Consider the following 27,976-nt stretch of genomic DNA (forward strand, 5'->3'; position numbering starts at 1 on the left):
GCCCCACTTCCAGCTCCTCTGCAATGCTGGAAAAGGGCGAGGGGGGAGAGGAGCCCCCAAACATGCAAGGACATGAGGAATCTGCGACCCATCAAGCCCCACAAGCTCAGCACTGGGCCCACTCCATCTTTTTACCATAACATTTTTATTAAATAAAAGGAAAATATTAGGAGACGACGTCTGCTAAGGTATGAGGTTAATTCTTTACATGGCGAGTGGGTCACAGAGACACGACATCAATCGTCCATTAGCAGCAGAAGAGACACTTTAAGTTGCCCCGAGAGGACAAATCTCATTTATAAGACAGTGGTGCTGGCCTCTTAAAAAAAAAGCAAAAGAGAACAACAACAAAAAAAATGGTTTTGAGGTTTAGACAACAAAACAAATGTGGCTGGAGATGCCGCAAAGCCCTTGAAGGCAGAGGCCTCACGGCCCACCTGACTTCCCACGCAGGGTGGGCACAGGCCCTGTGGCATGTCAACCTGAACACAGGGTTGGGGGGAGCAGAGGGCTGGAAAGAGGGGGAGAAATAAAAAGCACGGGACAGGCCTGTGGAAAGCAGACGCACTGTGAGATTCTGAAGCAGGCGTCCCCTTTCATTCACGGGACAGGGACAGGGAGGAGGAGAGCCAGCCCGTGGTTACTAAGGCCCCACACATCACCCAGGGCCAAAGGGGAAGGCCTGATGCCCGTAAGGACCGTCTCTGGGAGCTGGCTGTGTTTTTCTTCCTCCTGAAAGCAGATGATAGAACACCGTGAAGGTGCTAAGACCCAGGCCAGGAATGGAAATGAGTGCCGGCTCCCTCCTGCCCAGCAGCTCAGGCTTCTTGGGGAGGCGGAAACGTGCCCTTCTGGCCAACCCAAGCCAGGTACTTGCCAGCCGCTTCTCCTGCTCCTGGAGGTCCGTATGTTACAGAGATCTGGGGTGTGTTTATTTAAAAAAGGACACATGCAACTCATGGGGGTTGGGGGGAATTTGGGGATCAACTGTGAACGAGTTTGCATCTGAATATCTCAGACCTCTGGGCAGGGGGAGGGGAGAGAAGTGGGGCAAAGCCACACCACAACGCCCCAAAGGAGACCCCGATTCCCGCCCGCCAGCCATCCAGCGAGAACTCAAGGTGGGTGAGGAAACCGCCTTGGGTGTGAGTTTGCTGCCACGTCAGCCTTGTTGCTGGCAGCCTCCCCCACCGGGCACAGAGGCAGAATCTGCTTCAGGAAGGAAGGAGGGTGAGGAGGGTGCCTTATGCAAGACCAGCCCGCGGGGGTGGGGATTCGAAGTTCCCCGCCCAGACGTGCACCCGCCAAGCCCCTCGCAGAAACAGCAGGCGGCCAGGCCAGGAACCGGGGTCCGGGGAGCTACCTCCTGGTCCTGGCCCGGGGCAGCAGGACAGGGGCACAGGCGATGCCCGCAAAGGACTCCGGGAAGTGCAGGTCGCGCTCCCACTCGTCCGTCTCAGTGTTGTACACCTGCACGATGCCTGTCACATTGTTGAGACGCCAGTTGTAGCCTCCAACGATGTAGATCTTCCTGTCCAGCAGGCAGCAGCCGGCCTCTGACTGTCCGGCCCGCATGGGGCTCACACTGGTCCACTGGTCCGTCTCGGGCACGTAGTACTCCACGGCCAGCACGTCGAAGCAGCGGTCAACGTGGTCCATGCGGCCGCCAAGGGCGTAGATGCGGCCGCCGGCGCCCACCATGGCGTGGAGCACTCGGGGCTCGCTCATGGGAGCCTTGAACTCCCACTGGTCGGTCTCGGGGTCGTAGCAATGCAGGGCCTTCTTGTCCTCCACCGAAATGCCATAGCCGCCCGAGATGTAGAGGCGGCCCCCAGACGAGGCACCCGCATGGCCCCACGTGCGGCGCTTCAGTGAGCAGGCATAGCCCCACTCGTTGCGCCGCGGGCAGTACCTCTCAACTGAGGCCAGGCTGCCGGCCCGGTTGCGGCCGCCCGTGGCGTATACCATGCCGCACAGCACGTTCAACTGGAACTGGATTCGGCTCTCCTGCATGGCCTGCAGGCGCAGCCAGCGGTTCAGGTGGGGGTCGTAGCGGTAGCAGGAGTCCACGGCGCCCTCGCCACTGCGGTACTGCAGGTGCTGACCCCCGGCCACATACACGAAGTTGTCCAGCACGGCCACGCACGTGTGGCTGCAGCCCACCTCCATCTCCGTCAGCTCACGGAAGTGGCGGGCCCCCGGCTCGGGCAGCTGGTACACCTTGCTGCTGACCGAGCGGTCGCTGTCGGTGTAGGGCGTGCCGCCAAAGGCAACCAGCGAGGGCACGTCCGAGCGCACGGCTGTGCGTGGCGACTGCATCTCATGCTGCCGGAAGGGGAGCACCTGGTAGTTGAAGGCCTCCAGCAGGTACTGGCGGCACAGCACGTCCTCCACCATGATGTCCAGCGTCTGCACGCTGTCCACCAGGTCTGAGGACCGCATGAGCGGGAAGCGGATGTGGCAGAGCACGTGGCTGGCGCGCAGCCGCCGGGCGGGGTCGTGCTGCAGCCAGCGGACGGCCACACGGAACAGGTCAATCTCGGCGCAGCTCTGCAGCCGGTTGCTCTTCAGGAAGAAGACGAGGCGCTCCAGTGGCAGGTGCAGGAAGTCCTCCTCCTCAGCAATCTGCAGGAAGTGCCGGAAGGTGAAGGTGTCCACCGATTCCTTGAGCGAGGCCAGGCTGAAGGTGGTGGCCATGTGGCCGATGTTGAGGCAGGTCTCCACGCTCATGGCGGCCTTGAGGAACTCCTCACACAGCTCCACCACGGGCAGCATCTGCAGGAACACGGCTGCACCCAGCACGTCCTGCACGCAGTCCAGGTCCAGTGTCACCTCGGCACTGTAGGCGAAGTCGATGATGTGCCGCAGGCCGCGGGCCGACACGCCCTTCAGCTCAATAACGTCCTGGCTCGTCTCCCTCATGCCGCCCGTGAACATGGCCCTGAAGGTCAGAAACACAGCATGTGGGCTCAGGGCAGCCAAGGGGCACTGTGGCTGCCCGAGCATGGCCTGGCCCCGGGACACTGCGAGCAGGGCACGGCTGGCCAGGGGAAAGCAGGCCGGATGCTCATTAAAGACAGGCAAAAAGGAAAAGAAAGATTTTTAATCCACCCCTAGCCATGCGTCTTCCTACAAGCAGCAACTCCCCACTCTGCCCCCCTAGGTGGAGCCCTGCCTGGCCTCACCCAGAGGGGTGCGGTGCTGGGGCCCAGCTGGCTCAAAGGGCGGGGACCAGGGGCTGCTCGCTGCGGGGCTGGTGCGGCTGTGCAAGAGAAGACCAAACCTTGGCTTTGGCTCTGGCTCTGGGGACAGGTCTCCAGCCCCACCTTAACACCCAGCCCTAGACGACCACGCCGGTGGCAAGTTCAGGAGACAAGGCAGGGACCCCCAAGGGCACTAGGCACTGTAGTCCACAGAGCCCAGCCCCTCACATGGGCAGCTGGCTCCACCTTCCCCAGCCTGGGTCACTGTCACATGGGTTGGGGAGGGGTGAGGGTGCCCAGGTCAGAGTGCCCAATCAGGGGGCTGTGCTAGGGTCCCTGCCATCTCCAGAGGCTTACGTGGTCAGGAAAGCCCCCTGAGAATGGCCCAAAGGAACACCAGCCCGTCGTGAGGCCTGGCCCCCAGCAGCAAGTAACCCCAGCTCTGTCAGCCTGCTATCCTGCTCTGAGAAGCAGCGCTAACGTGAGCGCTGCTGAGAGACGTAGGCCCTGGGTCACAGCTCCCCATGGCCTTTGAGGGCCCCCCCACCAGGAAGAGGGGTGAGAACCCCAGTGCCTGCTCAGGGTTCATGGCAGGTTCTAGAAGATAGCATGTGCTCCAGCTTGGGGCAAGCTGGCATTTCATCATAACTATAACTACCATCAGCACACATCTGTGACAGCCGTCTGAGGGGAAAGAACTTCCCGACATTGCCCGACAGATGCCCGTCCCCTAGTCGCACACCCAGTGGGCCCAGCTCAGGCCCCAGAGGAGGGACAGCTGAACCTGGTGCTGCCGTGGGGCCACTAACAACCGCCCAACCCTCCACCGCAGTGCTCTACCAGCCCCCTGGACCCTGCCCCTTCTTGTCCCCGCGAGTCCCGTCAGCCCATCGAAGGCAGAAGCAATCACGGTGACGGTGACGGGAGGGAGCATTGCCTTTTAAGGCCTCACCAACTGCAGTGCCAGCACAGAGGAGCCTTTAAAGGGCAGTTCTGGCTGGGCCAGCCCGCCCGTCCCCAAATCCAGAACAAAAATAGAAGCGGCGCCCCAGATGGCTTGGCTGCTCCAACTCCCCAGAATGGCCCCTCTGAGCCCGTGGGGCGGGCAGCCAGGGGGCGCACCAGGCAAGGCACCCCAGCTGCGAGGAACATGCAGCCCGAGACGGGCACCTGGGATGGCAGGTGGGAACGCTTCGGCCACCCCTGGCAAAGTGGGGCTGAAGAAGCACCCCCAGGGCGGCACCCCAGCTCTCTCTGGTGTCAGGAGGAAGCTTGCCAGCTGGTCACTAAGGGAATGAGGGAGACTGTCCCCAGCCTGTGACAGCCCCCAGCTGATGAGAATGGCCCCCAGCCCTGCTCCGTGGGGCCCTCGCTCCCCTGCTCAGCCAGGCACAGGGAAGGAGCTTTCAGGAAAGGGCCTTCAGGGTAGAGAGACCGGTACACCCAGCAAGGCCTCACTCATCACGTGGGGCCTTGGACAGAGCCTGGCACACACAAGGGCTGCCGAGCAGGTGTCCCTCCCATCCCTCAGCCTGAGCACAGGTGCCATGTGGGCAGAGCTCATGCCTGTCTTATCCCTGCTAAATCCCCAAGGCCTAGAACAGCGCCTGGCACATGCAGGCATCAAATAAAGACTTAGAATGAAAACCTGATGGAGCCCTGCCACCTTGGCAGGGCAGAAGCTGCTAATCGGGCACCCACCTCTGTCCCCCAGGCATGCTCTGCTTGTCTGCTCAGTGTCCCCCACAAGTGTGAATAAGTAGCAAACCTGGAAAAACCTGCAGGTTTACTGGACTTCTCTCCAAACCCAAAGATGGGCTAACCCCAGCCATTTTCCCTCAGAGCCATCCCCGTCTAGATGCCCAGCCCTGAGATCTTCCCTCTTAGAAGGGCGGCACCCTCCACCCTGCCCCTGGGGGCCCACGCTCACCTGAAGTAGTCGCTGCAGGCGGCCAGGACCACCTTGTGCGCGTGAAAGGTCTCTCGGTTGACGGTGAGCACGACATCCAGGAGTCGGCCCTGGGCGCGGAGGGCAGCGAGGCCCTGCAGGAGGCTGGCGCTGTGGCCCGGGGCCGAGAAGGTACACTTGAGGGCCCCGTTCTTGTCGGCCATGCTGCGGGAGAGCAGAGGTGGGCAGGTGGCTCACAGGCCTCAGGGCCGTCTGGTCCCTGGGCAGGCTTGGCAGGGCTCTGAAGCTGCCCCGGGTGGAGGCAAAATTGCCAGAACCAGCCCCAGAGAAGTGGAAACCAGGCCTGGGTCCCAATGGTGTCTTCCACCTGCCCACTGACTGGCCGTGGCAGTGGATGCGCCTCTCCAGCCTCCATTTGCCACCTGTGAAATGGGTTTGATGCAGGACCTGCAGAGGCTCCCGCATCCCTTTTTTTTGTATTTGAGATGAGATTCACATAACATTCATCATTTTAAACTGTACAATTCAGTGGCATAAAATCCACTCACAATGTTATGCAACCATCACCTCTATCTAGTTCCAGAACATTTCAGCACTGTGAAAGAAGACCCATACCCATTACCAGTCACCCCCCCCCAATCCCCCTCCCCCAGCCCCTGGCAACCACTAATCTGCTTCCTGTAACTATGGATTTGCCTGTTTTGATGTTTCATGTAAATGGAATCATGCAACATGCGGTCTTTTGTATCTGGCTTCTTTCACTCAGCCTGATGCCTTCAAGTTTCATCCATGTTGTAGCGTGTGTCAACGCTTCATTCCTTTTTCTAGCCGAGTAATATTCCCCTGTGTGGACACACCATAATTCCTTTATCTGTTCACCCATCTATGAACCTTTGGGTTGCTTCCAACCTTCTCCTCTTTAAAAATTTATTTCATTAGCTTTCATTCTAAAATGACCTGTGCCGGGGCTTCCCTGGTGGTGCAGTATTGCGGCTCGTGGGCCGCTTCTATTTTTATTCTGGATTTGGGGACGTTAGGAATCTGCCTGCCGATGCAGGTTTGAGCCCTGGTCCGGGACGATCCCACATGCCAAGGAGCAACTAAGCCCATGTGCCACAACTACTGAGCCCTCGCTCTAGAGCCCACGAGCCACAATACTGAAGCCTGCATGCCTAGAGCCCATGCTCCGCAACAAGAGAAGCCACCGCAATGAGAAGCCCGCGCACCACAACGAAGAGTAGCCCCTGCTCGCCACAACTAGAGAAAGCCCGCGCACAGCAACGAAGACCCAACACAGCCAAAAATAAATAAATAAATAATAAAAAATAAAATGACCTGTGCCTACTGAGTGCTCATTTTAAGGTATAGGACTCTCCATGTCACCTCACTGTCCCCTGTGCCCCAGTGAGCCATCCCCACGAGTAAGCCCCTCTTCTCTCCCCTGCAGGAGGTAGGGTGGGATTAGTTGCCAGCACAGAGCTCCAGCACAAGTCTGAAGGAGGAACTCGAAACCTGCAGCCTCCCGGGTGGCACTAAGCCCCGGGGTTGGGGGTGCCACGGGCCAGCTTCTCACCGTGGGAGAGGGAGAGCCACCTCCAGCAGGTGCTGACCTTCAAGGTCTAGCCACTCTGACACCAGCCAGCATGCCTCTTGTGCCCTGTACCCCAGGGGAGGGCAGCCACACGACCATAAAGTCACCCTGGCCGTTTACAGAAGAATTTCGCTCTGGCTGCACTCGGTGGACACACAGTCGAGGGGAAACGCCTGTCAGTCCTACCTTTCAGGGACACGCTGAGCAGTTTGTCCGCAGCCCCAGAGCTGTAAGAGGACACAGGAGGACTGAACCCGGGTCCAGGAAACAGCAGGTTGCATGGGATCTTCCTGTCACCAATGTAAGGAAGCCGTAAAACCAAGAATAACTGCCCTAAGATGGATTTACCTACGGGGGCAGTTAGCTGGGGATGTGATAAGTAAAACAGATTCCTGCACCTCAAAATGAGGATGCACAAAGCAAAGGTTGCCTTGGAATAAAAATAAAGTTTTGAAAAGGAGAGGGGTGGAAATAACCCAAATGCCCATCAGTGGATGAATGGATAAACAAAACATGGTGTATGCATACAATGGAATATTACTCAGTCATAAAAAAAGAATGAAGCTGAGTCATGCTACAACATGGAAGAAACTTGAAGACATCAGGCTTAGTGAAAGCCGCCAGACACGAAAGGCCACGTGTTGCATGATTCCATTTATATGAAATGTCCAGAAATCCACAGAGACAGAAAGCAGATTAGTGGTTGCCAGGGGCTGGGGGAGTGGGTGTGTGGAGTGACCGCCTGAGGGTACAGGATTCCCTTTGGGGTGATGAAAACGTTCTGGAACTAAACAGAGATGATAGTTGCACGACATTGTAAAACCACTAAATGCCACTGAATTATATACTTTAAAATGGTGAATTTTATGTTATATGACTTTCACCTCAAAAACAAAACAAAACTCAAGGACATCTGAGCCTTCTCAGGTCCTGGGCAAAACCCTGCCATGACCTCCAGGGCCTCACAGCATACAAGGTCCTCTGTGGCCCAGCCCCTATCACCCCCACTCGCTTCCCCTCATCCCCTACCCCCTCCCCAGCCCGTCCCCTTTGCTGTTTCATCTCAGAAAACTTTTGTAGACATGCATCGATAGGGCTTCCCTGGTGGCGCAGTGGTTGAGAATCTGCCTGCCAATGCAGGGGACACGGGTTCGAGCCCTGGTCTGGGAGGATCCCACATGCTGCGGAGCAACTAGGCCCGTGAGCCACAATTACTGAGCCTGCGTGCCTGGAGCCTGTGCTCCGCAACAAGAGAGGCCTGTGCTCCGCAACAAGAGAGGCCTGTGCTCCGCAACAAGAGAGGCCACGATAGTGAGAGGCCCGCGCACCGCGATGAAGAGTGGCCCCCGCTTGCCACAACTAGAGAAAGCCCTCGCACAGAAACGAAGACCCAACACAGCCATAAATTAATTAATTAATTAATTTTTAAAAATTAAAAAAAAAAAAGAAATGCATCGATAAATGAGTTTAGGAGCCCCTAATATATCACTTCCTCCTCCAAACACAACAGAAGGGGGCAATGCCCATCAGCCTCCATGGGGTCAAGAGCCTTCCCAGGACTCTCTCAGCCCCCACCCCACCCCAGGCAAAGGCCATCCTCCCCAGCCCTCTGCTCTCTCCCCATGGCCTCCGGCTCTCTGGAACTTGCTTTCCCATTCCTGGGACTGATGCCTGCCCACAAATGAGGGCCAGGAATGTGGGCACTGGTCTTTCCAAGAAAGCAGGAAGAGAAAGAAGGCTCCTCGACTCCTACTGCCCACCGGCTCCCAAAACACAACCAGGGGTAAAAGAGCTGACGTCGGGCACAAGACACACAGTCGCTGCTGACGGGAGGTCCCCGACTGGCACAGGCCGCCCACCTCAGCGGCCCTTCTGCAGAGCCTCGGGAAAAGGGGTAAACCATCCAATGGGCAGAGGGGCTGCAGGGCCCTGGGCACTGCCTGCAGGCCTGCGAGATGCTCAGGGTTCCGAAGGTGTGGGGACATGGCGGGGGGACAGGGGACGTGGCAGGGGGACACCACCTGTGCTTAGCGGAAAACCATCCTGTCTCTGGGAGGCAGGAACACATGTGATTCAGAGCCCAGCGCTGTGGTCATCTGAGCTGGTGATACTGGGACGCCAGTGGTGTCGGTAGCCAGATCCTGGGTTTGTCCCAGAGGCTGGGTGTGCAGACCGTGGAGGGAGGGAAGGAAAGGGACCCAGGAGGACCCTGAGTCTCTAGCTTGGCCGAGTCGCCTCTCCCCACCAGGTGGAGGGGATGCCCACCTCACACGCCCCCCTCCTCTCCCAGGCAGGAAGCAGCCAGTGCTGCTGCATCCAGCCCATCCTTCCTGACTGGGTCACTGCTCGGATCCGAGTCTCTGCTCTTTTGGTTTCCCAAGAACCCCACCTGACCCATGTTCTGAAGATCACGAAGAGAATGTCATTGGACCCTCAGGATTCAGAAGGTCTCAAACTGTACCCACCCACTGGCCAGGGCTGCCCTCAGCCATACAGGCCCTGCCAGGACATCTCCAGGGACAGGGTCTTGCTGTGTCCTCTCGGCGACACCCTGTGACGGGCCTCTGGACCGCCGAGCCAAAGCCACATCCCACATGAGCCTCCAAGGACCCTTGAGGTGCTCAGATCCATCCCCCACTCCCCCACTCTCCTCATGGGCTTTTTTGTCAGCCCCTTGTCTGTTTCTCATGGGTGGGAGGACACAGCATGAATGAGACAGAGCAGACCTGCCCTCGTCAGGCACACAGTCCGGGAAATGGGGACCCAAAGCGGTCACATCATCCAGAACTGGCTTCACATCGAAGCTGTGAATGTCTCAGGGGGAGGAGACAGGAGCTGGGAGCAGAGAGGTGCAGAGGCCAGAAAAAGTGGGGGTGTCCCCGGCTTCTCCTCCCAGCTCTGCCACCCCTGAGGTTAGACACTGATGCCCAGCCTGGGAGCAGAGGGCTTGGCTGCATCCTGGGTGTTGGCCCTAAGGCCCGACTCCCACGAACGGCCGTCCCTGTGCAGAGCCACCTCCCCTCCCAAGATGGGCCCCCTCCTGCCTGGGGCCAGGTGCTCCACCTTCCCTGTGCAGCACAGTGGCCTGGGATCAGGGACGGCTGGTGTGACCCCTTGGAACCTCCCTCCCAGGACCAGGGGGCAGAGAAGAGGTGTGTCTCAAACCAGGGACCGTGTTAAGATGCAGACACAGACGTAGACTTGGCCAGTCTGGGTAGCCCCGGGGGTGGCAGTGCTGCTCTCCGCAGATGCCACTCAGCACAGCAGGGGCTGCGGGGTGTGAGGAGGTGACACGCAGACAGCACCTGTGCGCCACTTGCATCACCAGGATCCCCTAGAGTCATCCAAGCCTGGATCCTGGCCCTGAGCAGAGTGTCTGGAGGGTTGGGCCGGGACCCAAAGCCTGGGAGGTGAATCTTGGCCAGACCCACTCCGGAAAGACTGCCCGGACTGCACCACGGCCCTTGCTGCTCCAGGCTCCGGCACCTGGTGTGAGGAGCAGAGGGCAGGATTCCGCGGCTGCCCTGCTATCTGCCAGCTGTGTGACTAAGGCATGTTGCCCGGTCCTCTGGGTCTTCATTTTCTCAGCTCTCAAATGGGGCAGGCAGGACTGCCCTGGTGGTCCAGTGGTTAAGACTCCACGCTTCCACTGCAGGGGGCATGGGTTCGATCCCTGGTTGGGAACTAAGATCCCACATGCTGTGCAGCGCTGCCAAAATTTTTTAAAAAGGTGGGGAGGGGAAGGGAGGAGCAGACGTCACAGAGCTGCCATGAGGCTCCCCGGCCCCCATCACCTCCTGGGAAATGAGGGACCACAGACCCACTTCCCCCAGCTTCACTTTGGGCTGGCAAGGCCCAGTGGGGGGCTACATCCTGCCACCAACCATACAAGCCACTCGTATGCCTTTGAATGGGGCCAAGTGCTTGGGAACTTGAAGCTTGGAACCACCCACAGAGCACCAGCCCACGGCAGGTGTCAAGTGAGCCTAGCTGGCCTCTCTGTGGACACCTCACCTCACAGATTTTGTATATTCCCCCAACCCAGCCTTTGACATTTTGCTTTTAGCTGGCCTCAGTTTTTTCTTAGAAGTTCCTCTGAGAGTGTGAGGCAAGCTGGGAGGATTTCCTGTGCTTCCTCTGAGCTCTGGGGAATGGCGTGCCTATGCATGTTTTCACCAGAAGAAAGATCTCACACCAGAGGCAACTTCATCCTGGGGCTGCTTGGTCCCTGGACATATATTTACTGTGGTCCTCCATATATAAAGAGCACCAAGAAATCAATACAAAGCCAGCAATGTCACAGAAGGATGTGGGCTGACGGTTCCTAGGAAAGGAAGCACAGCTGGCTGGAGAGACCTAAGACTCAGCCTCGCTCATGATAAGGGAAGTGTGCTTGCCAAAGGACTGGCTTCACCCCTCAGGTGGGCAGAGTCATGGGGTGGGCCATCTGGCAGCAGACGCTCTTGTCCATTCCCAGCAGGAATGCAAAGAGGGACAACTCCCAGGCAGGCAGTTTGGCAGACCTAGCAAAATTCTAAAGGCTCACATCCTTGACCTAGCAAGTCTGCTTTTGGGATTTACCTGAGATGTACTCACATGTGCAAGTTGAGAGATGTGTGAGGATATTTACCAAATACCATTTCTGGGGGCTGAAGATGGGAAACAAGCTAAACACCCTTTAAGGGGGTACAAAGGGCTGCCCTCCAGCCGAGCACGGAGGCCGTGCATACTCTAAGCATTAAAACGCTCCTCTGCAGGAGTTAGGACACCCCGGCCCAGGAACCCCTACAAAGCCCATAGCATTTCTGCTTACAGGGTGTGGAGCCCAAGTTGCACCAAGGGGGTAGGAAACGGCCCCTTTCTGCACATGTCTCATCCTGTCCCAGGCGCTCCTCCTCGTGCCTCCAGCAAGGCTCACGGCACCTCACAAGGCTGGTTTCCTCCTCCCATCTCACCAGTGGGACAACTGTCTCTGAAGCCCCCACCGCTACCCCACACACACCTCACAGCCTCTGGGGAACTCAAGGAAGGAGGGAGGAAGCCGGCAAGGGCCAGAGTCCCCAGCCTAGACAGAGAAGCAGGCTTGGCTGGGCGGAGGTGGGCAGGAGGAAGAGGGAGGGCCGGGGCCTGGGACCGATGACTAAGGGAAGGACCCATTACTCAGGCCGGCCCAGACAGGGGGCGGCTGGCGAGGCGGGGCCCCGGGCCCCCAGGAAGGCGGCAGCGGCAGCCCTTGAGCTAGTCCGAGTCTCCAGACGGCCACCCAAGCCACGGTCACCCGCGCTGAGTCATCGGAGCCAATGCGTCAGCAGCCGGGTCAGGGCGTCTCTGGAGGCCACTCACTGCCTCCCCAGCTGCACCCTCAGCCTGGACCTGGCCTCTGACCATGTGCCCCCCGCTGTCCTGACCCCAACCTCCGCGCTGTGTCTCTCTAGCACTGTCATCAGGCACCCCCAGCCATGTGCAGTCCCGTGCTGGACACGGGGACACAGCTGTTGCCTCCCTCTGGATGTCCCTGCACAGGGGCTGACAGCCAGTGGGACTAGGTGGGGTATATGCCCACCTGTGGCAGGATCCCCACAACCTCCAGGCGTCCCCAGCCTGCTGAGCCCATTGCCCATGCTGTCGCTGGATCCTTGCTGGCGCCCCCTGTGGGGACTCCTTCCTGCCCCCCATCCTTCATGGGGTCACCCCCCAAATACACCAGGGGCTAGAGTCCTTGCCTCAGGGCCTGCTTCGGGGGGACCCAAGGCAGGATGGCCTAGTGAGGGACAGCCACAGGAGGTGGCCTGCCCTCGCCCGGCTGCTGGCCCTGGTCTCCACTGTCGGTTTCCCAAGCCCACAGGAGAGATATGAAGCCCCGGAAAGTTCTTTTCACTGGAATGTCCAAAAAAAAAAAAATGGGAAAAGGCAAGACCAAGAAAGAATTTCATGGAAACATTTCTTTGGGGTTTTGTAAACTCCTTTCCCACCCCCACATGGAGCCCAAAACTCAGGCCAGAACAGACTCTGACGGTATTGCCCCTTTAACATACTGTTCTGACATGCAAATTCCCTCACTTCCCCTCAAAACAGAGAGCACTTCCACTTTCAAAGCCAATTTTGGTTTTATTGTCCATGTGGCTCGATGGAGCACAGCAGCGCAGCGCAGCTGGTTGGCTCACACCCCGGCTGATGCAGTACCAGGGAGCTCCAGGCCACTCCGCCTTAGGGTCCTGGGTGCATCAGCAGGGAAGACACAAGGGGGGACAAAGGGAGACAGAGACCCAGAGAGGAGGAGAGAGACCCAGAGAGAGAGAAAGAGACCCAGAGAGGGGGGACAGAGACCCAGAGAGAGGGGGACAGAGACCCAGAGAGAGGGGGACAGAGACCCAGGGCGGGGGGGGGAACAGAGGTTGGGGGATGGGGATGGGGCTCTCTAGCTGCAGATGGAGAAGTGCCGGCAGCCCGCTGGTCACCTCTCTGTCCTATTTCCCACACCACCAACCACTGCCTCCTATCCAGCCACACTGGAAGCTTCTCTGGCTTCCCCTTCCTGCCCGCCTCAGACCCTTCACAAAGCAGGCTCACTGACAGAGCACATGCTGGGCACAGCCCTTCACAAAGAACTTCATGAATCCCTGGCCAGCCCAGGAGGTCAGTGCAGCAAGTGTCCCCTTCAAGATGGAGAAACTGGACTTGCCTGGTGGTGCAGTGGTTAAGAATCCACCTGCCAATGCAGGGGACATGGGTTCGATTCCTTGGTCCGGGAAGATCCCACGTGCCGCGCAGCAACTAAGCCCATGTGCCAGAACTACTGAGCCTGCGCTCTAGAGCCTGAGTGACACAACTACTGAAGCCCGCACGCCTAGAGCCCTTGCTCCGCAACAAGAGAAGCCACCACAATGAGAAGCCCACACGCCACAATGAAGAGTAGCCCCTGCTCACCACAACTAGAGAAAGGCTACACAGCAACGATGACCCAAGGCAGCCAAAAATAAATAAATAGATTTATTTAAAAAAAAGATGGAGAAACTGAGGCCCAGCATGGCCCCCACCCCATGGCTGCAGGCAGCTCCAGTACTGGCTCCCACTTCCCGCTCTACTACAGCCTGCTGACTCTGCCAAGGCCACTGCTCTGCCTTCCAGGCACGCAGCTCCATGGATCAAAGGTGCGTCTGAGCCAAGGTCCCAGATGTCCCACAAAGGCAGACACCCCAAGCCACTGTTGCTGTGGTTACCACAGTATTTCACAGCTCTGGGTACTGTGCTCCCAGCCCAAAGGATGGAGTCACCATGTTTTGGCACCTGGCAGTAGCCCTCAAATGCTCCGGCTGGCCAGCAGCCCCCATGCTCACGTCAGCACGCTCTCTCCTGGGGCTGCTCACCCCAGGCCGGCTCCGCCCTCCTCACCCCCAGACAGCCGCAGCCCCACGGTAAGGGGCAGCTCCTTCTGAGATGCCTGCAGTCCTCTCACAGGGCTTGATTCCTGGGCGCTCTGGGGAGCAGATGAAAGAGCAGGGCTCCTGTGTGGACAAGTGTGGAACCCAGGAGCAGATGAAGGTCCTCAGAGCAGGGTCCCAGCAGGCCTGGAGGCCAAACCACTGAGAGAGACTGGGGGGCACAGAGACCCATAGAGAAGGGACAGAGACCCAGAGAGAGAGAGAGAGAGAGAGAGAGAAGAAAATCTGGCCAGGGCCCCAGATCCCATGTGCCCCTAAGCCTGGGCTCTTCCCACAGCATCAGCTGAATTGTTTTATTTCTCCCTCCTGGTCATCATACTGGTTACTTCCTACATCTTCTGCGATAATTTAAATCAGGATGCCCAGTGCCAAGGTGGATCTGCGCACCCCATGGGAGGCCAGGTGAGCCAGGCCGCCAGGCAGGGGCAGAGCCTCATCCACTCCTTCCCACCTGCTCTGCCTCCTCCAAGAGCTGGGCCATGGACACATCTAGGGCCCACTGTGAGCCCACCCTGGGAGCACGTCGCCCACAGAGACGCTCTCCCTGAGCCCTGCAAAGGGGCGCCAGGCCACACTTGCCCACCTCATCTTCAGGGCATCACCAGGCAGGGTCACCCCCCACACGTATGTCCTTGGCTCCTGCCTGTCTGTGCCTGCAGTGCAGTGACAGGGTGACAGAAGAGAGGCGGTGCTGGGTGCTGGGGAGTACCGGCGGGAGGGAACCATGCAACCTGCCGGCACCCGGGACTGGTGGCTCCTGAGAACCCCCACGTGACAGCCAGGGAGGCTCAGGGTCCAGAGGGTGGTAGGGAAGGCAGACAGGATCTAGAACCCACGTCCACCTCAAAAGAACCATCATGACTCCTCCCAAGGACCCAGAGAGGTGACAGGAGCAAATTCCTAGGGGCCGGGAGTAGAGGCAGGGGTGTGCCTGGCCCCACAAGTCACCAGCCTCACAATGAGACCCCACCAGCCATCCCCAAAGCCTGGCTGGGATCCTGCGCACACAGAGCCTGGTGCCGGACAGCCTCGCTCAGTGCTGGTTCCACTCAAGGCAAGTGGAACCACCGGTCAGCTCCGTCATCCCGCCCTTCTGAGACAGGGACAAGCCGCGTGAATTCCCCCACTCCCGCAATACTCACTGGGTTACAGCCAAGAACTCTACAGGTATGGCCCACCCTCCCACAAGCAGAAGGCAACAATGATATCAAAGTCCATCACTCTCCTGCCTAAGCCACCTGTGGCTCTCCGACAGTGTTGCTCTTCAGGGACCACAGTGAGCCCAGTGCCCCTGAAGCCCAGCCGTGACCTCTTGCCCAGGCTCTCTGCCCTCACCCCAGCCTCTGACTGGTGCCCCAGGGAGCCCAGGATGCGTGAGGATCTGGACACTGCTGATGGACAAGAGGACCCTGTAGGCAGCACTTCCCCAGTCCCAGACCTGCCAACTCCAGAAACTTCTCAAGTCTAGGAAGACAGAAGGGGGACACCCAGACCCTCCTTCCCTCATCATCAGCAAGCTCTCTGCCTCCACGTACCCCCACCTCTCCCCACCCTGGCAAGTGAGCACCCACTCCATGCAAGACTGTGGGCCCGGGGCAGTGCCAACCTGGTTCCCAGCTCGCCTCTCAGTGGGCAGCCTGGAGAGGGGTATACCACTATCGTCACCATTTTACAGATAGGGACATTGAGGCACAGAGAGGTTCAGGCATCCACCCAAGGCCACACAGCATGTAAGAGGCCTGGCCAGTGTCAGCCTCTCTGTAGCCCCAGGTGGATGGGCCCCCTGATCACCTCCATGATGCAGACGGGGAGACTGAGGCTGGCAGAGCTGAGACCACTCACCAGGAAGGCCAAGCCAGGAGGTGGACGTGGAGCTGGACAGCAAGTAGGGCAGGATGTGGCTCCTCAGTGGCAGCCAGGGCAAGGGTGTGGACTATCCCACTAACCCCCCGTTATGAGGGAGGTAACGCCATTCTGCCAGGTCACAGTGGGAAAGCCCCACCCAGGCCTCCACACCTCTCCGACCCCAACCCAGCTCTATTTGTCTTGCCTGCCCATCGCTCCACCTGGTAAACCATCCGTCTGTTTCCAACCTGTCTCCTCGAAGCTGCAACAGGAGCCTCACCAAGCAGGGCAGGGTGGGTTCTGTCTCCTGCTGTGTTCCAGCACCTGGCACCATGCCCAGCATGTACTCAGAGCTCAGTCACACTTGTTGATTAAATGGCTGGATGGCTGAGTGGGTGGGTGGATGAATGGATGAATAGATGGGTAGATGGATGATGGATGGATGGATGGACAATGGGTGATAGGGTAGATGAATAGATGAATAGACAGATGGGACAGACGGATGGATGGTTGGATGGAAGAGTGGGTGGATGGAAGGATGGATAGATGGACAGACGGATGGAAGGATGGATGGATGGATGGATGGATAGGATGAGTGAGGTGGCAGGTGGATGGCTGCTAGGTGGCAGCAGTGGCTGGGGCCTGACTCATATCTCTGCTTGTTGCAGGTATCTGCTGCATATATCTGCTCTGTTACCCGCTCCACGCAACCTCCTGGTCCAAGTCCTGGGACTAGGTATGTTATCCTCTGACTGGGCTGAACCAGGAAGCCCTTGGCAGGCTCCTCTCTGGGATGTCTGGCCTCCACACTTTACTCATGCTATTCCCCAGGTTGAAGGGCCAACTCCTTCTGCCCCCCACCTCCACCCCTCCTCCCTATGCCGCACTCTCAAGCCCACTAGCTCTTCCACGCTCCTCCATCACTTTCCCTTCCAAGCCTTCTCGAAGTAGAAGGTCTCCCCCATGACCTCCCTTGCCCTCATGGCCCAGCCAGTGTTCCCCACAGCCTCCGTGACCCCTCAAAGCCCAGCCAGGGCCCCAATGCCAGGGGCAGCAAGGGCGACTAATAAGCAGGTCTCAGGGTGAAGCTTCGCCTGTTTTGTTCCCACCCACTGACAAGAGGCTGATCCCAGTAAGAGCCCATCCCCCCACATTATCCCTGCTGCACTGAGCTTGGAGATGGGGCCACTTGAATGAGCAAAACCCCTTCACTCTACAAATTAGGCAAGTAGGCACATGACTGCATGGCCCCAGAACACCACTCGGAAACCCTGTTGAGAATCCAGCATTGCAAATGCCAGCATTTCAGGACCCAGCCCAGCTGCCTCCCCTGGCAGGGCAGGTATTGAGGTTCTGAAAGGGACAGTTCCACCAAATGGCATGCGCTCATGCCCAGTGGTGCTAGGCCATATGCAGGCAGACACAGTATGGGTATGGCTCAGCGAGGACCTTCCAACAGCAGCACAAACTTAGGCATCAAAAGGGGCCTCTCATGAATATCTTCATTTTAGGGGGTGCCAACATCCCTTCCTTCTTCTGTTAAGGGCCCCCTGTTTTCCTCAGGGAACCTCCTTCACTCTCAGCCCCAGTGGTAAGGATCAGGAGACCCACCCCTGGGCTGAAAAGGGAGAATTCATAACCCAGCCTGGCCAACCAGAGCCTCCCAGGCCCCCAGCCATGCTGATTGATCCCAGGATAGGGAGTGTGACCCATTCGATCCAACCAAAACCTTCCCTGGGACTTTTGCTGGAGCCACCAGGATGGAAACTTCCCTTCCCCTTAGGGTTGCTGGGATGATGGGGAGCAAGGTGAGGTTACCTTGCCCAGCCAAGAGCTAAGAGACGGGAGTCACAGGTTGCAGAGGAATCATCTGAGCTCTGAATTTAATGAATTTAAAAACTGGAATTCTCCCTGAACTTATTTTTTATGTGAACGATGAACTTTTATTTTTTAACTGAAGGCAGTGAGTCGAGTTGAGTTTCTGGCTCTCGTAACCAAAAGGGGCCTTCAATGTCAGAAGCCTCTGATCCGGGGCTCGAATTCTGGATGAGCCTCTCGAAAAACCACTGTGGAGTTAATACTTCTCCAGCTACCACCTCTCCCTGCAATGCACACTGGCTTCCTACCCTGGGAATGCGGACGAGGAAGCCTCACTGGTTGATCTGCAGGCGAGTGGGTGATGACCAGACCCAGCCCGAGCCCCGCCTGCCCGTAAAGAGACAGCCCAGCCATCTGCCTGTGAAAGGTCAGCAAGCTACCCATGCCCCCTACTGTGAAAGTTCAGCAACTCTAAACGCTAAAATACTGGAAGCACGCCTAAGGCTGGAGCTGCAGGGCAGCCCAATGCCATCAGCCTCGGCAAGGAAAACACCACCCAGAGTTTCTGCAAGTGACTCACGTGGAGCAAACATTTGTGTGTTCCCAGTCTCCCTGCCTTACGGCCCACAGGCTGCCATTACCCCTTGCACGACAGAGGTGGGGAAAAAAGAGAGAGAGCAAGAGAAGCCCTCCTAGGATCAACCAGACTTCACCAAGCCAGCACACAGTTATGACTTTAACTATAGTCCTGGAAGTTTTCCAAGTTGAGGCTGCCTCGGGGGTCTGCAGCGGGGCTCCCCTACATGACTGTTGCTTCACGGGCATTTTGTCACCCCCCCCAAACCCTCCCTCGGGAGAATGTCCCACTCTCAGCTACAGTCATGGAAGATTCTGAGTGATCACGTCTCCCTGCTCCTGCTTCCTCCGGCAGACTGCTTCAAATTCTAACATCCCTCTGAGAGGCGAGCTGTCCGGATATCCAGCCCAGCCCAGCCCAGCCCAGCCCAGCCCAGCCCAGCCCAGCCCGCTCCTGCTAGGATCCTGTCTTTGACCCCTGTGGAATTTCGCAGTTGTGGCGTCAGAAAACGTCTTCGGCCTCGATCCTTGATCCTCCTCGGGTGACCCCCCCCTTGAGGCCTTTAAAAGCCCAAAGGTCCACCCCTCAAGATTTCCTCCAGGCTGAGCGTGTTCAATTCCGGAAGCTGCTTCCCTCATAGGAAAGGTCTGCGATTCCCCAAAGGTGCCGGTTACTTCCTCCCGAATCACAGTATTTTCAGTGTGCAGCGAGGTGGTCTGCGGGAAGAGCTCAGCAGCAGGGCTGCTCGGCGAGGGGTCTGAAATCACGCTGGATGCGCCCCAAAACCCACTCCACCAAGGAATGTTAGGGAAACGCTCTCATAGCCATGGGGGATGAGTTCTGTGAATCCTGAGCAGCCCTCTCTGAAGGGAAATGGGAAAGGGGCGGGGAGGAGGAAGGGACTGGAGACTCGGGGTTAACAAGTGTTAAGAGCCCGTCTGCACAGCTGCGGAGCGGCTACCACAGGAGGAGGGCGGGTCGGCCCGGTGGGGACCCAGCGGGCCCCAGCCCCCACTTCCCCCGGCAGGCAGCTGGACAGGGAGCGCGGCTGGTCCTTTCCCCGTCTCCAACACAGCGCTAAGATCCTGTCCGTGAACTAAATGGAGCGCGTGCAAAAGGGTACTGCTCACTGGCTTCTCTCTAACGGGGCTGACTCACTGACAACACACCTGTGAGTCTGTTTCTCTACCCGGACCCTGCCATTAACAAAAATCAGGAGAAGAGGAGTGACCCTTGCTCGGCTGGCCGTGGAGGGCCGTTCCAGAAGCCTCCCAGTCAGGCCAGCTCCTCCTGCAAATCCATCGTAGATTGTATGTAGAATATCCGCTAGACTGTATCAGAGCCTCCACAGTGAAGCCCTGCGTGTGGGGAGCACACATTCTAGGGGACACAGATCCTTAAGAACACAGAATGGACCATGAGCCTGGGGCAGAGGACGAAGAGGGGCAGATGGGGGGAGTCATGGTGGACAGAGTGGCCAGGCCCCAAGGAGGCAACACAGGAATTGTGCAAAGCTCTGGGACAGGTCACCCCAGCCGAGGGAGGGTGAGCTCACGAGGCCCAGGAGGGGCACCAGCCTGCTGTTGGAGATGTGGGCTGTGGAAGCACGGGGGCCCGTGGGCGGGCAGGGCCTCGCCGTGGGGGACAAGGGGATCATGTGGAGAAGTGAATTTTGTTCTGAGACTGTTCTGAGAGTGAGGAAGCCCCCGGCAGGTGTCAGGCAAGGGACGGCCTGGTCTGATGCCTGCCTTGGGAGGGTCCCGCCAACTGGAGGTGGGGGGACAGCAGCCAGGAGGGCAAGAGTTGATGGCAACTCAGAGCCAGGATGAGGTGGAGGTGGAAGAAGGGGCTGGACGGGGATGTGGCTCAAAGGTGGAAGCAACACAGTGTGCCAATAGATTAAAGGAAGAGAGAGCAAATAAGTGTGCATGTGGTGAGTGCTCTCAAGGAGGTCAGAGAGGAGAGGCAGGAATCGAACTGGGAAGGACGAGGTCCTGGTTGTTAGAAGACCAGGGACCCTCGAGCAAGGAGAGGCATGAGGACTTTCCAGAACAGAGGGGGGGACCTTGAGCCCTCCAGGCCAGATGTCCATGTCTGCTCCCTGTCCCCACTGGATGCTCTCAGGCAGCAGAGCCTCTCAAGCCAAGTGGGGCCTCATCCTCCTGCCTGACGCGTCCTCCACCAGCACTCACTCTTTGGTCCACGGCAGAAACCTGAGAGCTGGTGACTCCCAACCTGGCTGCCACCATGGGTCAGCACGTCACACAGGTTCAACCTTGAATCTTCCCCAAACCCATGCCCGCCTCACCATCTCCACGCCCCCGCCTCAGCCCAGGGCCCCTCATCTCCTGCCAGAGGGATCCTTCCAAAACACGAATCTGACCCAGGTGCCCCCTCACCCAAACCCTGCACCAGCCCCCAGTCTCCCCACTCCTCCCTCTCACCCTCTCCAGCTCCTCTCTGCCCTCTGGACCCCTAAAAAGCCAGGCTCCTCCCCCTCCAGAACCTGCACATGCCACTTGCCTGTACCCAGAAAACAGGCCACCTCCCGAGACTCCCTTCCCCCAAGCTGATGGCACTAACCTTTAGACTCTGCTCAACCTCATCTGTAAGGAGACTCTCAGAACCTTCCAGAGAAGGCAGGAACCTCCAACTCAGCCTCGGGACATTTTATGGCAACCGTGGGGAAATGACGGCCCAATTGTTTCACTTGCTGGCACATAAGTGTCCCACACAGGCACGGCCCATCTGTCCGGGGGCCCCATATGCCCAACACCAAGCACAGCGGCAGGCACACAGGAGGCATGAGACCACCGACAATCGCCAGGGGAAGAGAAAGGTGTCAAATGAGTCCCATCCACAAGAGGAAGGAGCTGGGGATGCCGAGAAGTCACCCTCCCTCCTCCCCCTTCTCCAGGGCCTTCAACCCTAAGTCTGAAACATGCCCCAAGACCAAAGGGCAGGAGTGCAGAGAAGCCCCACTTTTAAAGTGTCTGGGGGGGAGGCAGGTGCAAACCTCCAACCTGGCCCCTCTGAGCTCTCCCGTGAGGATCGGCAATAAAACATAACCAGTTAAGGAAAGTGCGATGACACACTACATCTACCCCCTAGAGATGGCGCAATGATAGCAGAGGCTAATAAAGCCTTTCTACCCCATAACTATGGCTGACAAGAAGGCCATCCCCGGGGGGTTGCAGCTACTGGATGGAAGTGGTTCAGCTATGAGACAATCAGGCTGCACAATTCAGGGCGAAGTGTGCAGTTTTCAGAGCAATTTCACATCGTGAGCTCAAGGGACCCTACTGGTGAGAAGGTGAGGAATGGGGCGCCTCACTCCCAGAGGAGCTGGGCTGTGTGACCCAGGCCCCGAGCACCTCTGCCCAGCACTTTCTCCAGCTCACCCCAGACTCAACTGCCCCACCCCAATACTCTGCCAAGACCCACCAGCTCATGCTCTACACTCTGTTCCTAGGTGCCAGGCTCACATGGCAGCATCTGTCCTCTCAATGCTGCAGAAGCAGCTCAGACTTGACATGTTCCATTCTCCCACTGGCCCTGCCACTGTCCCTCTCATGGCCACCAAGTAATGATACTACCATCCTCTGAACTGCTCAAGCTGACAACCACAGAATGAATGCTTGTATCCCCCCAAAATTCACACATTGAGACCTATTCCCTAATGTGATGGTATTAGAGGGCAGGGCCTTTGGGAGGTGATTAGGTCATGAGGATGGGGCCCTCATGAATGGAATTAGTGCCCTTATAAAAGAGACCCCAGAGAGCTCCCTAGACCCTTCCACTATGTGAGGACTCAGCAAGGAGGCCGTGTCTATGAACCAGGAAGTGGCCTCTCCAGACACCAAATCTGTCGGCGCCTTGATTTTGGACTTCTCAACCTCCAGAACTTCAAGAACTAAATTTCTGCTGTTTATAAGCCACCCAGTCTATGGTATTCTGTTATGGCAGCCCAAACAGACTAAGATACCAACTTTCTCTTCCCAACCTGCCACATTGGCTCATTAGCAAGACCTGCCAAACACCCCATGATCCCTTCTTGGTCCACGTAGGCACAGCGGACAGAATGCTAACAGCTTCAGGACCGCAGGGCAACATTGCCACTTCCACACTCACACACACACGTGTGCAACATGCTGGGCACCCTCTGAGCATACCCTCACCCTAGTTTGCTTCTTCCCAGCTACCCTGCCCAGTGGGTCTGGGGTCCCACTTCCTGGATGAAGACTAACACACAGAGGGTTGCAGATGTGCCCAAGGCATGCAACAAGCATGTGGGTCTGATGAGGTGCCTGATGCCACCAGATCTCCCAGAATTCCTAGGAGGAGTTGAGTTCCTGTCTCTGAAGGGTCAAATTCCTGTCTCTCCCTCTCAGCTGAAGAGAGGATGAGGCCAAAGGAACAAGAAACTTCTCAGAAGGCCAAATCATTGCCCAGTCTTTCACGCAGGAGTTGGGGGGCTGGACTCTTCCAGAGCCTCAGGGATTAGTGGAGACAACCTAGGGTGCAGCCAGAGAGGGCTTGTTAAGAAAGTTTAAACAAGCAAAGGCCACCAAGCCAGAAGCAGACGCCTCAGCTGAACTGTGCCAAACCCACTCACACTGTGTCCCAGTCACGACTTCCCAGAGAAACACCTATGACTGGCATGCCCCTCACCCAGATACTCCTGCCTCACCCCCCAAGAAGCAGTGTGAATCAATGAGACTGGGCCCCATCCAGACACCTTTAGGAAAGATGGGCGGTGAAGAGAGGATGCCAAAGGCCCAATGTCTGAAGAAACTTCGTGGTGAGAAGGTTCCTCCAGAACTAGGCAGGCCAGGTACCTCACAGCAATGGAATTTTAGCTGGGGAGGTGCGACTCCTGGGAGAGTTCCTCCACCCCCTCACAACACACTGTAAACCTCCTCTCTCTCCAGGAGCCTGGACCCCCTCAAGGGCCTGAGGTGGAGCTGAGAGGGGGCCTGCTGCAGAACAAGTTTCTTTTGTGTGAGTGAGCCTGCAGCTAGGACCCCACCTCCCCTCAGCAAGCGCCCAGCCAGGGCAGCCATGCTCTGTCCATCCCAGAGGTTCGGCTTGGTCATTAACGACCATCTCTACGAGGCAACGGGTTTTTTGTTGATCCCTCGAGATAGGAAGGAAGGAGAATAAGCTTTTCTCTTTCTTTTTTCCCCCTTGGTTGCAGAAAAGTGAAGTTGGAACAAACAAGTTATATAATGCTGGGGGCGGCTGGGGGAACACAGTCCTTCCTAAGGACAGTTTTTCAAGTTGTGGGACCGTTGGAAGGGCCAAGGGGAAGACAGGAACCACCCCCACCCCTGGCCAAATGACAAAACCCTTCATGGGACAAAAAGGCAGATGCAGGCACCACCTGGAAGGCTGGAAAACCAGCCTCACAGACAGGGCCAGCCTCCCCCCCGGTCCCTGGCAGGCCCACAAGTCTCCCCGAGAAGGCAAGGGACAGACCTGACCACCTAGAAGGGACTTCCTACCAGCCAGACTACAAGCCCTAGAGAGCTTTCCCACACTTCATTCATCCATCCCTCCCTCCCAGCCATATTTCCTTTTTTTTTTTTTTTGGCTGCTCCAGGTCTTAGTTGCGGCTTGTAGACTTCTTAGTTGCGGCATGCAGACTTCTTAGCTGCGGCATGCAGACTCAGTTGTGGCATGCATGCAGGATCTAGTTCCCCAGCCAGGGATCAAAACCGGGCCCCTGCATTGGTACCGCAGAGTCTTACCCACTGGACAGAACACCAGGGAAGTCCCCCAGCCACATTTCTTGAACACTTCTTTCCTCTGGGCTGCCTGTGCTCCAGGCATACAAGACCAAGACTACACGAGACAGACGTGCTCTCTACCCTCAAGGCATTTCCACTAATAAACACACCAAGTAGTGTTGGGTGGTGACTGCATGTTCAAGGACACACAACAGCCATAGGACCCAGCAATTCTGCTCCTGGTATATACCCCTAAGAACTGAACACAGGTGTTCAGACAAAAACTTGTACATGCATGTTTATAGGAGCATTATCCAAAACAGCCAAAAGGTAGAACCAACCTAAATGTCCTTCAGCTGGTGAACGAATAAAGAAAACGTGGTATGTCCACACAATGGAATGTTATGTAGCCATAAAAAGAAATGAAGTGTTGACACACATTACATTGTGGATGAACCTCGAAAATATTAATATGGAGTGAAAGAAGCCAGACACTAAAGGTCACATATGGTATGATTCTATTTATAAAACAGGTAAATTTAGGGAATTCCCTGGCAGTCCAGTGGTTAGGACTCTGTGCTTCCACTAATACGTTGCATAGTCGCGTGGTGAGGCCAAAAAAAAAAGAGGTAAATTTATAGAGACAGAAAGTAGATGAGTAGGGACTTCCCTAGTGGCGCAGTGGTTAAGAATCCGCCTGCCAATGCAGGGGAAACGGGTTCGAGCCCTGGTCCGGGAAGATCCCACAGGCCGCGGAGCAACTAAGGCTGTGCGCCACAACTACTGAGCCTGCGCTCTAGAGCCTGCGAGCCACAACTACTGAGCCCGCATGCCACAGCTACTGAAGCCCGCGTGCCTAGAGCCTGTGCTCCTCAAAAAGAGAAGCCACCACAATGAGAAGCCTGTGTACCGAATGAAGAGTAGACGCCGCTCGCTGGAACTAGAGAAAGCCCACGCGCAGCAACAAAGACCCACCACAGCCAAAAATAAATAAATAAGTAAATAAATTTATTAAAAAAAATAGGAAGCAAAAGTACAAAGATTCAATGAACAATTTTTTATATTTTCTGGGATGGGGAGGCCCTGCTTGTTAAGAACCTCAATTGCTAAGGCGAAGGGTTACGCTACAGTGTGCGTCATTGATTTCCTCTGCCTCTTTTGCTCTGTTTTATTACAACCCCTAATTTGTTCATCACTCTAGTATTTGTAGAAAGATGTTTTGTATTTTGCCACATCATGATAATAATAGTCCCAGTTTGACTGGCTGGTTTATAAGTTTAAATACAAATAAATAAAAGATCCATTTTCTCATTTGAAAAAAAGAGAAAAAACTTAAACCTACACCTACCATAGGACCCAGTCATTCCACTCCTAGGTATTTACCCAAGAGGATGAAAGTACATGTCCACACAAAGACGCATACCCAGATGTTCACAGCAACTTTATCTGCAATTGTCAAAATGGAAACAACCCAAATGTCCATCAACCAGTAAATGGATAAACAAATTGTGTCCATCCATATAATGGAGTAGTAGGCAGCAGTGAAAAAGAACGAACTTCTGATACTTGTGACAACACAGATGAAACTTCAAAAATATTCTGTTAAGGGACAGAAGCCAGACACAAGAAGCCACATATTATATGATTCCATTCATGTAAAATTTCTAAAAAGACAAAACTACAGAGAGCGAAAGCAGATCAGAGTGTGCCTGAGGCCAGGGGTGGGAGAAGGGTTGACTGCAACGGGCTTGAAGGAATTCATTGTGGTGATGGACACGTTCTGAAAACCTGGATTGTGTTAATGGGTACATAACTCTATAAATTTATTAAAACTCAGTGAGGAGACTTCCCTGGTGGTCCAGTGGTTAAGACTCCGTGCTCCCAATGCAGGGGGTCAGGGTTCAATCCCTGGTCAGGGAACTAGATCCCGCATGCCGCAAAAGCCCACCTGCTGCAACTAAAAGATCCCGCATGCGGCAACGAAGATCCTGTGTGCCACAACTAAGACCCGGTGCAGCCAAAAAAACAAAAAACTCCAAAAAACTCAGTGAACTGTTCAGCTAAAATGAGTGAATTGTATAGCATGTAACGAATTATACCTCATTCTTCCTGGTTATCCGTAGCCAGGGCTCAAAGCAGGGACTAGGGTTCACTGTCCCTTACATGCCACCTCCTACTGGTCACCAAATCCTGTCCACTCTACGCCCTGCATGTCTTCCCAAATCCCCTGATCTCTCTTTGCTCCCCACTACAGGCCTCCAAAGCCCAACTCATGCACCCGGACCCTCAGGCCTTTCTGAGGCACACGAGTATTGACCATTTCATCATTTATCACGCTGACGGAAATTATTTGCTCCCATAAGCTCACCAGCAAGAAAAAGTCCGAATTTCTTCCTTGGCCAGCCAAGGGTAGCAGACTGTCCTGGGGGACCGGGATGAGAGGGTCTAGACTACTCTGGCCTTGTGCAATGGGAAGAGGGAGGGAGGTCTTACATCCTAAGGCAGGTGTTCTTTCCCTCTGAGAACCCAGAACAATGCATAAAAATACCTTCAATTGCTATGCCAATTCTTCGGTTCAAACAACCAGTCTCAGGACTTGTCCAAAGGGAAAGGGGGCCTCTCTCAGACCAAAAGGGGTGAATTCTTCCACCTTGATCTGAGGGCAAGACCTTGCTTCAAGTTCTTTGCCCTGGGGGTGAATGGGATTTACACCCCATGGGGCTCGTAGGGAGGAGCCACAAGGACGGACCGTTCTCATGTATTTTTTAAACCTTCAGCGCTCTCTCACCATCTTCAGGCTTCCCAAGACCCACTCTAGCCCCTCAGGACCCCTGGGACCCCAAGACCTCTCCCTGCCAATCAGGACTCACTGGGACCCCCAGGGCCCCTCAGCTCCCTCTCTCAGGTTCTCCCAGGTCCCTCAGGCCTCTTTCAGGCCCTTGGGTTCACTTGAGCCTCCTACTCCCAACCTTCTACAGTCCTCATCCCTCCCAGGTCCCCTCAGCCTGTCCTCAGGACCACCTTTAGAAACCTCAGGGTCCTTCAGCACTCTCCAAGAAGCCGTGGGCCTCAGCCCTCCAAATTCCCCTCAGCCCCTCCTCAGAGTAGCCCAGACAGCCTCAACAACCTCAAGACCTTCTATGGCCCCTGCTCAGGACCTCCCTGCCTCCCAGACCCCTTGGCATCCCCAGTTTCCCCATGGCCACATCACAGTCAGGAGCCCCTGGGTTTCCCTTCAGATCTCCACACCCCTCAAAGCACTCTCAGGCCCCTAGGGCCGCATGCAGACGCCTGGAGGCCCTGGGGCCCCCAACCCGCCTTCGGATGCCCCGTGAACAGCCCTCAGTCCCCTCAGTACTCCATAGCCACCTAAAGTCCGCAGCCCCCGTAAAAATCCTCGAGTCTGCCCAGGCCGCTCCTCCAGGACTCCCCTTAGGTCACTCCAGCCCCGGGGCAGGTGCAGGCCCACCCTGTGGGCTGGTTCTCACCTGTTCGGGCGCTCGGGGCCCGGGCCCGCGCCGAAGCCGCCGCCACCAGCGCCACCACCGCCACCGGACGCCGCCATCTTCCCGCCGCCGCCACCGCGCGTGCTAGTGACGGGAACCGCGCGCGCCGGCCCGGGAGACTAAGTCTCGGGGGGTGGGGAGGGGCCTGCTCTGAGGAGGGGCGGGGCCCTAGGCGAGGGGCGGGGCCGGGTCTGAGGAGGAAGCGGGTCCTGGGCCGCGAGGGGGCGGGGTCTGCGGATGGGCGGGGCGGGCAAAGGCAAGTGCCGGTTCAGCTGGAGGCGGGGTGGGGCCTGGGAAGAGGGGCGGAGTCTGGGACGAGGTACGGTCGTGGGTCTGAGGAGGGACGGAAGACTGGT

The 27,976-nt window shown here is 56.8% G+C and overlaps 1 protein-coding gene across 4 annotated transcripts; it reads right to left on the reverse strand.

Moving 5' to 3' along the window:
* Positions 1-126: 126 nt before the first annotated feature.
* KLHL26 (kelch like family member 26) lies at positions 127-27,757 on the reverse strand. Of its 4 annotated transcripts, none has more exons than XM_036848260.1 (3): positions 27,603-27,757; positions 5,134-5,316; positions 127-2,941 (listed from the first exon to the last, which is right to left on the reverse strand). In XM_036848260.1, the coding sequence occupies exons 1-3, from the start codon at positions 27,677-27,679 to the stop codon at positions 1,360-1,362; spliced, it is 1,842 nt and encodes a 613-aa protein (XP_036704155.1). In that variant the 5' UTR covers positions 27,680-27,757; the 3' UTR covers positions 127-1,359. The 4 variants fall into 4 exon arrangements, with proteins under 4 accessions (XP_036704155.1, XP_036704156.1, XP_036704157.1 ...); XM_036848261.1 differs by having other exon boundaries at positions 149-2,941; positions 5,134-5,534; positions 27,603-27,674; XM_036848262.1 differs by having other exon boundaries at positions 149-2,941; positions 5,134-5,559; positions 27,603-27,645.
* Between the last annotated feature and the right edge of the window lie 219 nt (positions 27,758-27,976).

Source organism: Balaenoptera musculus, chromosome 3, assembly GCF_009873245.2.
Source record: "Balaenoptera musculus isolate JJ_BM4_2016_0621 chromosome 3, mBalMus1.pri.v3, whole genome shotgun sequence".
NCBI lineage: Eukaryota > Metazoa > Chordata > Mammalia > Artiodactyla > Balaenopteridae > Balaenoptera > Balaenoptera musculus.